General features: G+C 51.1%; 2 protein-coding genes across 2 annotated transcripts in view; both read right to left on the bottom strand.

Moving 5' to 3' along the window:
* DNAH9 (dynein axonemal heavy chain 9) overlaps positions 1–4,846 on the bottom strand; it is a 200,242-nt gene extending 195,396 nt beyond the window's left edge. The window contains exons 1-6 of the mRNA XM_029960052.1: positions 4,791–4,846; positions 4,235–4,334; positions 3,948–4,023; positions 3,790–3,868; positions 2,951–3,095; positions 2,107–2,340 (exon numbers count right to left, since the gene is read on the bottom strand). Of these exons, the coding sequence (XP_029815912.1) occupies positions 2,107–2,340; positions 2,951–3,095; positions 3,790–3,868; positions 3,948–4,023; positions 4,235–4,334; positions 4,791–4,846 (690 nt within the window). The remainder of the gene's footprint in view (positions 1–2,106; positions 2,341–2,950; positions 3,096–3,789; positions 3,869–3,947; positions 4,024–4,234; positions 4,335–4,790) is intronic.
* Positions 4,847–5,105: 259 nt separating this feature from the next.
* Positions 5,106–14,217, bottom strand: ELAC2 (elaC ribonuclease Z 2). Its single transcript, XM_029960009.1, has 16 exons — positions 14,173–14,217; positions 14,025–14,095; positions 13,339–13,403; positions 12,676–12,733; positions 12,114–12,182; positions 11,477–11,632; positions 10,908–10,966; positions 10,004–10,062; positions 9,843–9,915; positions 8,900–9,012; positions 8,192–8,290; positions 7,865–8,003; positions 7,695–7,780; positions 6,614–6,723; positions 6,261–6,357; positions 5,106–5,842 (listed from the first exon to the last, which is right to left on the bottom strand). Exons 1-16 carry the CDS (start codon positions 14,184–14,186, stop codon positions 5,632–5,634), a joined length of 1,479 nt encoding a protein of 492 aa, XP_029815869.1. The 5' UTR covers positions 14,187–14,217; the 3' UTR covers positions 5,106–5,631.
* Positions 14,218–14,223: the final 6 nt, after the last annotated feature.

The raw sequence follows: 14,223 nt of genomic DNA, 5'->3' as shown, positions 1-14,223 counted from the left end.
GGTTCCTGGTTGGATAATTTGGGTTAATACTACTGAGTGAGCCTTTTGCTGCTTCAAAGGGTATTTCAAGTTGCCGGAGCTCCTCCCCTCCGCACCGTGTGACAACAACAACTCGTCCAGCGAGCGAGCGGCGGCGGCGGCWGCAGCCAGCACTTCCCAGCTCATTTTCTCTCTGTCATTCCCCTCTCAATCTTTGATCAATGTACTTGCCAGAGAGAACCGAAGTCCTTCAAACCTCCTCCTTTTCACCTTCGTCTTTAACGTGGTGCTAGAGCAAGGACCACAAAAAGAAACTGCCCTCCCCCTCCCCTCGGCCCCAGCCCCGCCGCCCGGAGCGGACTTCTCCTCCCTCCTCCTCCTCCTCCGGCCCGTTTCCCTCCCCGTATCCCCGGCAGCTCCAGCAGTTCCCCAGCCGGGCAGCTCAGAGCACAGCCCGGGGAGTTTCTCCACGCCGGGCACAGACAGGTCCCGTCCATCACCCCCCGTGCTGCTCCCCGACCCCACTGGACAAACATCGACCACCTGGAGCTGGATCCCGCGTGCTGTGGGCTCTTGCCACTGTTGGATTTGCATTTTATTAATACCCAATGTGACAAGTATTTCATTATTTTCCAAATAAAAGACCTTTCTTTCCATGAAAAGCAGCACAGGGATCCTGTGCAGGCCCAGGGCTGCTTGTCTCAGCCCAGCAATAACCAGACCCTTTCCTGGGCACCCCAATCCACTCCTACAAAAACCTGCCCAGTAACAGGTCCTTGCTCAGTCTTTCCCCAACCCCTGAGGGCTATTCCTAAAAGCCCAGCACAGATTTTCTGCAGGACCCAGCTGTCAGTTACCATCTCTGCTTCAGACAAGCAGAATATTAAAGCTCAGCTCATCAAAGAAAAAGGGGTTGCTTCCAGTTTGTTTCTTAATTTCACATCACCTTAAAATGAAGTCTTAAGTCTTTACTATGTGCTGGCATCACTTGCTGAGCAGGGCCTGGGGGCTGTGTGACTTCAAGTTGCCTCCAAAAATGAACTCCTTAATTCAAGCAGCACAGAGGTCCCCTCCTGCTTCCAAACACAGGCAGTTGCAGCAGTGGGAAGGGAAGAAGGAGAGGTGATCCACAGAAAACCTCAGAAAACTCCTCTTAACCACAGTCCTCCCCCCTCTCTGCCTGCTTTGCCAGCTTTCCTGTTCCCTGCACCCAAAACTGGAATCTGCTCGAGGAAACTCCCAGTCTGATCCAGTCATTCAAAAGCCACCACTCATTGGGACCAGCTTGGGCTGACAAGCAAAGCTCCTGTCTACAGGGTAAAAGAGGCAGAGAGGATTGTTCTGGCACAAAACACAGGCATGACGCTCCAGCATGATCCAGACCTGACAGGCAAGATCTTGGTCTTTATCCCAATGCTGTAATGCAAAATCAGACAGACAAGGTCACTCTCTGGAGCAACCCAGGTGTTTGTTTCCTCGTTAGTGATCCAGATACAACACAGCTTCCTGGAGGACAGTGAGGGCTTTATTCAGATTCTAAATAAAGGGTTTGGAAAACTGATCTTTTGAAAAAAAAATCAGTGGAGAAAGCCAAAATAAAATGGGAACACAGATGTATCGTCACTCCTAATTTAACCTAAAAAGTAACTGGATTCCATTTTACTGTTAATTTTCCTCCTGTCACCTGGGTTCTGATACCTGGTTACATCCCCTATCACTGAGACCTGCCCATTGTCTTCTGGCAAATCCGTGGCCCATCAGGGCCTCTCACACCTGATCTCTTGCAAAGGTCACACCAGCTGCTGTTACATTATCAATAGCTTTTAGCATAAACCTCAAAATCAAAACAGCTCAGAGAGAAGAACTTCAGGCTAAAAGAAGAATGCCACATGGCCGGGTGAGCCCCAGGAACAGGAGCTGTGTGGCAGATCCTGTCTCCACAAGGACTGGCACTGCTGGCAGACGCTGGAGCTGCAGTCCAGGGAGGTCCATGATGACCAAGCAAGCCCAGAACCAAGGCCAGCCCCTTTCCTGCTGTGCCGGCGGCACCGTGTGCTCCCGAGGCCTGCGGAGAGCAAGGAATCTCTCTCAGAGAGAGCATTCCCAGCCGTGTCTCTCTCAGTTTACTGTTTTAAGCTTCTTGTCTGGTACTTCCTGGTGGTTCTTGGCCTGTTTCCGTTTCTGGCACGCTGCCCCCGTGTTCTCCCCCCCAGTCAGTCTGTCCAGGACCAGGGCCGTCTCCTTCAGGAGCCGCATCTCCCGCTTCTCCTTGCGTTCCTCCATTTCCACGATGTCATCTGCAAACAGAGCTTTCAGCGGCGGGATCAGCTTCGGGATGGTTGGAAAGTCACCAAAACGTACCTAACACACAAGCACAAGAGCACCTGCATGAGAACTGCTTTTTGTTTCCCTTCCTGCCCCTTGCCCGTGGCCTGTGCAGACGGCAGGGCACTGCCCCTCCCTGTGTGCACAACCGCACCCAGCAGCCCTGGCTCGACAAGTTATTCATATTTTCTTCACAGAAATATCGTGAATCAGTACAAGTTCTGATTGACAGGGAGCTGCCCTCAATGTCACAACTGCCTGCAGCTCAACAGTAGCAACTTTTGCCTCCCAGATGTCTGCTGCAGAAAGCCATTGAAGCAGCACACAAATTGAGAAGGGAATCGGGATGGAAGCAAAATTAGGTTTTCGGCTGGGAGTAGCAAGCACAGACTTAAGGTGCGTGAGGGAATTACCCAGTCAGTGTGTTAAGAGTTGGATTCAAGAGCCATCAGCACCTGCCTCACCCTGTGCCACCCTTTCCCCATACTGGTGATGTCTGCTGTCAGCAGTTAAAGGAGCTGTTTCACAGGAGACTGCTCTTCAGGAGATGGAATATCGATACAACTGGAGAATTTAAATCACGAACAGCCATCCTAAAGTAACACTGCAACCTCTCCCATGGCCTGGCCCCAAGCTCCCAACTCACCCTCATGTGGTCGAAGGCAATTCCAACCTTGTCGCTGAAGTCCTCGCTGAAGAGTGGGATCTTGGCGTACCTCTGGCTGAAGTGGTTGAGCATGATGAACTCTGCATTCATCTTCATCCCAGTCTGGATTGCCTGGGAGGTTGTGCTGCAAGGGAAGCAGGAACACTCTCTGGTCACACACAGGCAGGGCAGGGTGCTCTGCACACAGGTCACATCACACCAAGTGACCTCATCCCTGCTGGGCCCAAGGGTCCCCACAGGCACACCCTGCTCCTTTCCCTGGGGCAGCCTGCCCTGGGGCAAGTTTCTGACTTCCAAAGGGCAGGAAAACAGGAGGTCTGTATTTAAGAGCTCCACAAGTCCCTAGGGACAGGGACTTTTTCAAACACTTGTCCCAGAGGTGCCAGCACGCCCAGCTCTCTTGCACTGTGACTTGCAGGTAATTCCATGGAGGTGCTCTCAGGTTTCCCCCTGTTTGCTGGGGGCAGGGTGAGGAATTCCTGGCTGCAGAACTCACTGGAATTGCACATTTAGTTACAAGAGCAGGATGACCCTTCGATCCCCTAAGCTTAGGTCCAAGATGTAATCAAGCAGGGGGTACTCTATCTGTAGAGTTACTACTATCTACTTGACAGCTTTCCCCATCTATTTTGAGGGATGTTGAGAGGAGCTGCAACGGTTACAGAGCTGCTGCAATTAGCAACACACTGTTTTTAGTGTGGAAAAGCTCTACACCAGAATCTTCTACAGGACTTGGGCCCTTCACCCCAGCTGCAAGAAAACACCCAGCTCAGCACATTTCCCTTCTTAACAGGGACAGACAGCAGAACACACCCCACCTGTGGGTCTTCTCTATAGCTTCTTTTTCCAGGCCATCTTCCAGTGTGGCTTCATGGATCAGCAGGGTGGCATCTTTACCTGTGTAAACCATCATATATTCAATTTTCAGTTGAAGACTGACTAGTTCAACTGCCTACATGAGCTCTCCTTGCATTGCATGGCAGGCACAGCACCAAGGGTTTGGGGTTGCCCATGTCAGATACTTTTCCAAGAGATTCTTCAAGCAGAAGGTTCTGTCACCTACCCATTCGCACTAAGGCCATGCAGGGCATTGTGTCCCCAGAGTAGACTACTTTCCAGCCAGATTTGTGGATCAATGAACATGCAAAAGCATTTTTACAGTGCTGGACTTCACAGGTCTGAAACTGAGCACAGATACAAGTGTTAGAGCCCAGGTCCTCTCCTGCCCCTTGCAGCCATGGAGCCCCCAGCTCAGGAACTTACCTCAGCCAGGTCGTAGCTCTCTAACAGAGAGCTCACAAACTCCTTGGCTTTAGGTCTGATGTTCTCACAGCCTTTCACAAGAGACTGAGAAGGAATCATTCTGTGAGGGAGGGAAGAGAGAACTATGGAGAGGCACAAAGTAAAACCTGATCTAATTTTTACGTGGCTGATTTTTCCCGTTTCTCCTCCTCCGTTCAGCACCTTACAAACAAGGGTAAGGTGTGCTTTGGTGCACCTGTCTGTCATTCCCCCTGCTTTCACTGGTGCCCCAGTAACTATCCCAACCACCTCTTCCCCACTGTCAAATACTCTCTCTCCCACTTGCCCAGCTGTCTTTTCCCACAGAGAAGGGAAGCCTGCCTGTAAGCCTCTATTAAGCAGCACAGCTGAGTAACAAACTATATCCTGCCCTCTGCAAACTTCACATCCTCATTCTACAGGCAGTGGAAGGACTCAGAGTCACCTCCAGTGAAGGGGCTGGGGAATGGATGATGGGTTTTGCCTTAAATAAGGACCCAGCAAGGACTTTTCTCCACACACCACACAGAACACTCACCTGATGTCTCCAAGAATCTCTTCACAGTGGTTGTGGTACTCGTGTAGCCAAGGCATGATCTGCTCAGGTGCTACCAGAAACAGAGGGCTGAAAGCCTGACCAAGGGCTGCCTGGAAAAGTAAAGGTGGGGGAAAATATCAGTACTAGGTGTACACCAAATCAGAGAGAAGAAATATCTAGGGAAGTGCTGGTGCTTCTCCACTACTAGAAGTTCCTCTCCCCTCACCCCAAGCCAAGTTCAGGAGCAGTGGAACACCAGGGCTACTCACAAAAGCTCTCCTTCGCTCCATCAGGATGTGCACCAGCCCCTGCAAAGGGAACAAACAGGACAGAGGCTGCAGTCAGAAATGCCTGGGGAGGGAATGGCAACAGTGCTACCACAGCTCAGCAAGCCTGGAGTCAGAACAAACCTGCAGTCAGAAATCCTTGTTTACTGCTTTTCAATAACTGCAACTTGCTGAGCTGCTGACACTGACACTGCTTATGCCCCAAGCTGGTGGCCAGAAGCCCCCAAGGCCCTCAACGTTTCCCAGAAGGGTGGAGAGCAGTAAGCAGTAAGTCCCTATCCAGCTCCTCAGTGGCCAGTGTGATGGCCAGAGAACAGAGCAGCACACACCATGTCCTGCTCAGGCCCAGTCTAGAACAGATCAGCTGGTCCATCTGTGACTCTTTACTGCAAACAGTAGAGGGGGGTGGGTTGGACACTACTAAAAAATTACAACTCTGGATGATTCCAGGGACTCCAAACGGGGAGGGAGAGGGAATTAGAAACACAGGCAGATGGAGCAGTGCCTGGGGAAGGAATGCAGAGAGGAATGCAGAGCAGGGCAGCCCACACTCATCAGCTGGAGCTCCAGCTGCTCCCAAAGAGCAGAGCACACGTGCACAGAGCCCCCTCCCACACTGAACCCACCGAGTGATGGTCCGTGTGCATGTGGGACACAAACACAGCCACGAGGTTACACAGCACTTGGTCAACCTGCTCTCCATAGTGACGGCACAGCTGCCCAAAGGTTCCTTCTCCACAGTCCAGGAGCAGGGATCGGGTAGCACTGGGGAGACAAGTGACAGGGACATCTGGCAGCCACTGTATGAGCTCTGAGCAGGGCCATGCTGGGAAGGGGGATCTTTTGGGTTGGAAAACAGAGATCCCAGTGCTCTACACCCCGCAGTGCTGCTCCAGCCCCACAAGCCAAGGTTTTAGAGACTGTTCTGTCTGCACACCTCACTCTGGTCTTGTGCAGATGCCGAGCACGCCCTTGGGGCAGATGGTAAAATGGAGACATTAAATGCTTGGCTTTACAGGTGGCTCTTGACTCTTCCCCACCTACAGAGAGACTGGTGCCTGAAAGTGCAGGCTCCAGGATGGGGTACTCACCCTGTGTCACCAGCACTGTTTAGATCAGCCCTTGGGCAGCACCCCCGAGACACTGAGCCTCCTCAGGCAGTATGCAGGGCACTGGGATTTACCTGGTATTCACCAGTGTGGAACTGACATTTCGGATCTTCATTGGAATTGCAGATCCTGTTCCCAGGAACACAATTTCAGGATAAACATCCACATTTGCTAGAGAAAACAGACAACAAGGATCTGTAAGTGTTATCCACATACTGCCCAGTCAGACACCATTCAGTTCACCAGCCCAGTAACTCCAGAGCCAACATGCCCAGCACAGTCAGTTTTCCCTCCTCAGCAGCCGGTTTGCAAGGGAAGGCAAAACAAGCACCACCACTTCACAGCTTTGTCTGGGCTCTAAAGCAGTGGGGCACCAAAAGCTCCTACTTCCCATTGCACTGATCCAAGCCAGGTTCCTGATCCACACCTGGTACAGCAGACAGGCTCTCTTTGCACTCCTTCACACGGGTCTGGAAGTCAGGGAGGTCCAAGGCTTCACTAACAAAGGTGTTGTGATCACAGACAGTCACAGCATCTCTGCAAGAACAGGCCACATATCAGAATGGGGCAGAGCAGGCACTGAAATAGCCCTTCCTGTGCCACAACAGCCTTACAACAAGGGGGCAAACACTCTTTCCAAGTTCCGAGGAGAAGACATGTCCACAAGTGTGGTGTGTCCCAAAAAGGCCTAGTTGGGCTGAGCCAACCACAGTAATGATCGTTCCACCAAACTGGAGCAGCTCCTGGAATAGAACCATGTCCTGATCCAGGGCTGCAAGGCACTAGAGGGCACTGCAAGGCAGCACGGAGGGTCCTGGAAGAGGAGCAGCCACCCAAAAGGGCTCCAGGCTCCCCTGAAAAGCATAAGAGACTTGTGCCCTGGGCCTGCATCAGAGCACGTGCAGTACTACAGGCCTTCAGACACCTTGAGCAGAGAAACTTAAACTCTTCTTGGCACCTGGGCCCTCCTGTTCTGCCCAACAGAGCCAGAAATCTGAGCCTGGAATCCTCTTGCACCATGCGGTCCCTGGCCCTTAAGGTTCTCACTGAGCAGCTTCACCCACTTGCCCACAAGGCCAGCACAAGCAAAGCTGAAAACTGTTTAACCACCTGGAGCTTTTAGCTCTGATATCAGGCTTTCTGGATCTTCAGACATTGTCTTTCACTGGGCTCCCCAAAAACTCTCTCCTTGCCCCTGTCTGCTCTGCCACAGCCACAGTTGGGTGCACAGCATGAGTCAAAGCAAAGGACAGAGGACCATGAGGCTACAGGAGTGAGGGACAGAAAAAACATTCCAAACCACTGGTCAGGTGTTGTTTTCAGTGGTTCACTCATCCATGCCCTACACCTTGTCCAAGACTTTCAGGGACAGGGACACAGCCCTCCAGACACAGTTGGCAGCCTGGCAGAAAGGATCTGCAAAGGATGCTGACACAGTGTCCCCCCTCACTGAAAAGCTGCTTCAAGACAAAACCCAAAAACCCGGGAAGTCAGAGATTCCCACTGACCTCTGCCACTCCTGCTGTGGCCTGAAGTGGTACTTGAGGAGGCACTCCCCTCGCACGATGGGCACCCAGCACTCGGCCTCTGCTTCCTGCGGGGAGGAGGGGACATGGAAGGGCACGTGGAACACGGGCTGTGCTCAGGGCACAGGGCACATGGGCAGGGCCTGGCCTACCTTGCTCTGGTAGGTGGTGAGCAGAGGGAAGATCTCAGGGTGGATGAGGTTCAGCTGAGTTTGGATCTTGTAGCTGCGCGGGTTGTGCACGGCCGAGGAGTTTTCATTGAGCACCAGATGCTGAGTCCCGGGGCCAAATCTGTCAGAGGACAAGAACACGCACAACAGCTTCAGCCCCACACTGCACACACGTGCACACCTGAGCTAAAGATCTCACCTGAGCCAGCAGAGACCTGCTGCCAGCCAACAGCTCTTTGTACTTCAGGAAAAACAAGAACAGGCTGTTGCCAACAGAGTCACAAACCCGGTAACCAGAGGACCACATACCTCTGCATCCACTGCTGGTAGCGGCTGTCTCGGAGCACTGACTCAGGAGTTATGTGAATAACCAAGGCCACCTGGTTCTCAGGAAGTCCCTCTTGGTACCTGGGCACATTCAAACACAGGAAAAATACCTGTGCTTCAGTCCATTCCTTGGCATACCCTCCCCTCTCACCCTGGTGCTCCCAGAGATGCCCCTCGTGGACAGAGCACAGCCCCTCAGAGCACAGCCCAGGAGCTCCAGGCTCCACAGCACCAAAGCACAAGGCTCAGACCCATCATCTGCTGACACCTCCACCGTCCCCCACAGGCCAATTCCTCTCCTCCATCAGCAACAACATCTGCAGGGCCTCCATGAACCCAACATGCCCCAGCACAAGCCCTACAGACTTGTTATGTGCAGTCCAGGCTTCCAGCACCCAGGGAAGCAGCAACCGCCACTGCTCCCCAGCCAGACACCAGTGCACATTCCTGCTCTGGGGGCCCCTGAGGGAAGACAGGTCTATGACAGTCACAGATTCCCACAGATCCTGCCTTTCCTAAAAGCCTCAAAATGCACCACCAGTCCTTTCTTGCATGTTGAGCTCCTTAACAGTGCCAGAGAGCTCAGCCATCAGCCACGAGAACCAGCACATCCAGACCAGGACAAGAGCTCCTCTTTGGCAGAACTCAGCACAGGGCTCCTTCCCCAAAGCCTGCAGGTGACCCCCCTACCTGCAGAAGGTCTCGTTCTCACACACAGCATCCACAAAGCCCTCGTGGGGACACTCCAGCACCAGGAACACAGGGCCAGGATCCGTGGGGGTGCACAGCTCTTCAGGGAATAGCTGCAGGAGATACACAATGGTCACACCACAAACAGTGTCTGCACACAGCCCTTCCTGCACTGCTCTGTCAGCAGTTGTTCCACCAGGCAGCCCCCCAGCAGCCCCTCTCAATGCTCAGCAAACCCAGTCAGGGCAGTTCTTGTTCCCCTTCTGCTCTCATGGCACACTGTGGAACAACAAATCCCCACCCAGATCCCAGGGCAAACCACAATCAAATTTAAGGAAAGGAATTTTAGCAGCTTTTAGATTCCCATGGCAGATTCAGGAGGTAGAAAAAGCATGTTCAAGTAAAAAAAAGGCTCTGTGAAATTCTTGTGACACAAAGATATGTCAATTCTCTCTCCCAGATCAGGACCTTCACTTGAAGATCACCTGGGCCATGGCCAGAGCTGGCTCTGCCTCTCACTCCAGTGTTTGAGAGATTCAGACCCTGCACCCAGGAACCACTGAACTTCTTTTGATATAAGAAGTGCAAACACAGTAAGGAGGGAGTTATGGCTACACAGGCATTCAATCCCCAGATTTAAAAAACACAGGGATTAACTCCACTAGCTTGCTCCTAGATCTGCATCAGCTTTGGGAAGGTGAGGGGAAGAAGCTCTGCCAAACAGCAAATATCCAGCCATACCCACACAGGTATTTATTTTGGAGTGTACTTCCTTAATCATAACTTCAACTGCCCCAGACATGCACATTCACCAACAGCCCAGAGATGGAACAATCCCAGTACCTACTGGTAGGAAAACCATTCTGCACAAAAGCTTGTCACTGGGAGCCCAGTGAAGGAGGGAGGGTGGCAAAGCCACAGCAGAAGTACAGACACATCTTACCTCTTTGCCTTCAAAAGTGACGCTCTCCCCATTTTTGAGAGCTGTAATTATGGGAAGGATGGCTGGAGTTCCCCTGAAAACAAGGCCATACAAAGATTTAGCTGGACAACACCCAAGTGCCTGCTGTTGCCCTGTGCCCCAGGCTGGGATCTCCTACTCACACTGGCAGCCCCATCTCCTGGGCTTTAGCTACCAGGAATTTCCCCTTCTTTGGGTGAATCTGAAAAGAGAAAAACGGAATTATCAGCCAAATACAGAGGGCCAGGAAACACGATCCACGTACTCCCAGTTTAAGTCTTTCCCCACAAGCCAAGGAATTTTTTTTTTTCTTCCTTTTCAGTTCCACAGCCACTGCTCTAATTTAACCCAAAAACCTTTGACCAGCCTGTCTGCTTTCCAAGATCAGGCTGCTGCTTCTTGCTCCCTCCTTTAGCCAAGCAAGCAGGACAGCCTGTCCTGCTGGGAGGGTTGAGGAAGAATGGAACCTCCACCCTCTTAACAGCTGCTCCACAAAGAACACATGTAAAAAACCATCTCCAATTTTACACAGTCCTACTCCTGCTACAGCAACTCCAACATCGGAAAAGCAGAAACACATTATAGCTGCAAAGTACTACTTGAAAATGCTGCCTCCAGTTCCATCTGTCCAGCAAGATGAAATGTCCTCATGGCATCAGGGAGCATCTCCTTACAGAGAGGGAGGTCAAACACTGCAACAGGCTTCCCCAAGAGGTGGTCAATACCCCAAGCCTGACAGTGTTTAAGAGATGCCCTCAATAATATGCTTTCAATTTTGAGCAGCCCAAAGTGCTCAGGCACTTGGACTGGATGGTTCAACCCTGGAAGTGTCCAAGGCCAGGTTGGACAAGGCTTGGAGCAACCTGGGCTAGTGGAAGGTGTCCCTGCCCATGGCAGGGGGTTACAACTAGATTATCTTCAAGGTCCCTTCCAACCCAAACCATTCTGGGATTTCAGGTGATCATTGTAGGGCCCTTCCCACAGAAATGCTGTTCTATTCTCCAATGTGTTCTGTGTTGGTTTAGAGACCTCTGTGCCCAAGCTTACTTTACAAAGAAAAGCCATCACCAGGTCAGCATTCCTACTTGCACACTTCTGCTCACCACCTGCAAAAGAAAGCAAAACTACTCAAAATCATCACTCACTGTCACTTTCCTTAAAACCAAAATGTGCCAATATTTGCTAAAGCATTAACAGGAGCAACACGGGAACATCATCCACCCAACTTGGAATCCAGCAGCAAAACATACGAGCACCCAAGGCCAGAGAGCCCATGGCTTCAGCTACAAGAAACCAAACTAAAGCCAAGACTGAAAAACAATCAGCCCAACATACAGCTGTAATTAAATTACAAAGGCTGGAGCACACACCCCAGCTCGAAGTAAACTACTACAGGGACTAATCACACCCCAGCAGGAATCAAGCCCAGTTTCTAGGCCTTATGAGGTCCCTTATGAGTTCTGTGTCAGGTTCCAAAGCACAGAACACATTCTGCTTCATGGAATCCTCCAACTGAGCTTCTCTATAGACCTCACTTCCAGAGAGCAAATGGCTCGGAGGACAAATGATTCAGCTTGATCTCATTAAAGTTTAAAAGGCCATTCCATGTTTTTCACCTGTTTGCTTGGGGCTTTCATTTCCTTTGCTCTCTTCCAAGCTTTGCTGTGCAGCTCTCGGGGATCCAGGCGCTGTGTCCCCTTTAGGGCTGTTTTCACCTGGGGTTGATGCTCCAGGACTCTGGGGCAATTTACTTTCAGCAGCCAGTGGTTTTTCTGTCCCAAATCCAGTAAAAGCAGACAAAGATCACTCAATCAAAAGGGACAGATAAGAAAACCGGGAGTAGCATTCCACCTTCCATGACAGGCATGTTTAAATTGCACCAAAATACAGACCTCCAGCCCTCCAGTCACTTATTTTGGGAGCCATCCCTCATACAAGTCCTCCTCCCCAAACTGTTAAACTCTGTCAAGTCTGTGCTGCACTCGCAGTATCACAATTTTCAGCAGTAAGAACTCAGCTGGCTGAGACAGCCAAACCCAGGGATTTGGCTTTGACATCATTCCACCCACCCACACCTAAAGGAACAAGCCAAGGCCTTGACTCAGCAGGTCTTGTTTCTTTGAACAAGATCCTTCTCCTTAGAAAAACACACAAATTAATGAACTTCTGCTTACTCAGGATGGCAAACGAAAGCTACTCCTTGAACCACCGTAATTGTGCTTGCCCTGTGTCAGTGCAGCATCAGGTGCTCACCTGTCAGAGGTATCTGGTAGACTGTCATTGTCTCATCCTTGTACTCGGGCTCTGTGTGCAACTGCACAGCTAAGAAGAGATCAAACACAGCATTAACACCTTCATAAGCAGAGACTCACACTCTACAACAATGCAAATCAGAAAAGTGTCTTTTTCTTTCTTAAATACAACCTGCTGAACCTTCCCCTTGCCTTTCTCTGCCTAACTTCAAAATCCAATGAATATTTGAAGTTTTAAAAGCCCACCATCCTCAGGGACTTGTCCATGATACCAGTGAGCAAACTCACTGGCAGACTCTGGAAGCAAATTGCCTTCAGAGAGTTTTAAAACCAAATGCTGTGTGGATCAGTCAGTCTGGCAGCCCCCCAGCAGGGACAGAGCTGGAGACACTGTTGTGAGGGGTTTGAACAGTGCAGCAGAGCAAAACAGATGTTTAAAACTTTCTCTGAGTGGATCCAAACCAGAGGCATTTACTCTGAAGTTGTTACTGTTCAATGTAACTGTGATTACAGATGAAACAAGATATTACAAGTTCACTTGCTCACACCCCTGACCTACATACCTAAATCCATCCTTTTGAGAGGCCCCGGAAAGAGGCGAATGGCCTTCAAGTAGTTTTGCTGGAAAAGAGACAGTGTATCAGGAGGTGGCACAAGCAGTGCCAGGACAAGCACCGCTTCCAGCACCTACAGGTACTTCCAGAGAAGGGAAAGGCTCAGTGCCCAGTCAGACAAATCTGGGCAGGGGTCCCACCTCCAGTGGGCACAGCGTGTTTGGAAAGAGAAAGGATAACAAAGAACCACTGTCCCCACCCCTTCCATCCATAGAATTAGTCAGCAGAAACTGCATGGAAATAAAACAACGCTGAGGATTGCGAATTTTCAGTCCAGACGTTGCATTAGGCTGGCAAGGACCTCCTTAAGCAGGAGATCAGACTGAGTTTCTATTGACATAAAACCCAGAGGGAGCAGACAAGGGAACAAAGAACTCACTTCTCTCAAAAGATGATTTATCAGGATACAAGGTGACAGGACAGTTTCAAGGAGCAGAAGTCTTATACTGTCCTGTGATTTGGATTTTGAAGGCAGCCCTCCTGGCTGACACTTACTCACACCAGCATTTTACACCTGCACAAAGATTCACTTTGCCACCACCTCTCCCAATTACAGTGTGAACTTTAACATTTCAAGGGTTTGCTCTCCCTTCTGCACCTTCCCCTACTTACCAGCTTTGGTGGCCCCAGGAACATACATCTCTGAAGCCCTATAGCCTTTAAGGTGAGAATCATACCTAAAAACAAGCAGGGAAACAGCTTTATCACAGCCCCAGTTACTGCTGGAAGATCCCAGAAGAAAGATCCCTCTCTGTGTGCAGGAGTGCTGGACCTCAGCCTGAACTGAGCTCAGATGCAAATTCAGTTTTGCCTCAGCTTTGTCACTTATCTCTGCAGAGAAACAAAATATCTACACATCTGGGTAGCCATCATTTGGAGCAAGGTATCTGAACATATTGTAACATCCTCTTTTCTTGGAGATTTCCAGAATTTTAATGGACAAGATCCTAAGCCATCTGTTCTAACCTCCTCCTGCTTTAAGGACAGTGGTGGCCACAAACCTTTGTCATTCCTTTGGACTCAAACCAGCCTAACTCATCAGCAGCTCCCTGCTGGCAACACAACAGTGGTAACACCTTCTGCTCTGGGAGATTTTGGGAAGATAAAGCCCTGCAGGATCGGCAGGCAGGGCCTGTCCCACCATGTGTCTGCACTGTCACAGAGCCCCACGTGCAGCCCAGGCCCTGTGACTGCACCATCCCTGGTCCTGCCAGGACCTATAAAAATCCCAACCTCACCAAGCGACCACCCTCAGCCCGCAGAGCCGCCCCCGTGGCCGCGCCAGCCCCCCCGCTCACCTGGCAGCCCCCCAACATTGGCCCAGGCCACCCTGCTGAGGAAGATGCTGTCCAGGTGGGAGATCTTCAGCCTGCGGGGGGACACAGCGTGCGCGGGAGTCAGAGGGGCCGATCCAGCCTTGGGGCCCCCCCCGGTGTCCCCACTTACTTGTGCTCCTGCATGGCCCGCTGGGTGCCCTCGCCGCAGTTGAAAAGGTAC

The sequence above is a fragment of the Manacus vitellinus genome, unplaced genomic scaffold, assembly GCF_001715985.3.
Source record: "Manacus vitellinus isolate BGI_N305 unplaced genomic scaffold, ASM171598v3 scaffold_24_pilon, whole genome shotgun sequence".
NCBI classification, from domain to species: Eukaryota; Metazoa; Chordata; class Aves; order Passeriformes; family Pipridae; genus Manacus; species Manacus vitellinus.
This window is presented reverse-complemented; position numbering and strand designations above follow the sequence as displayed.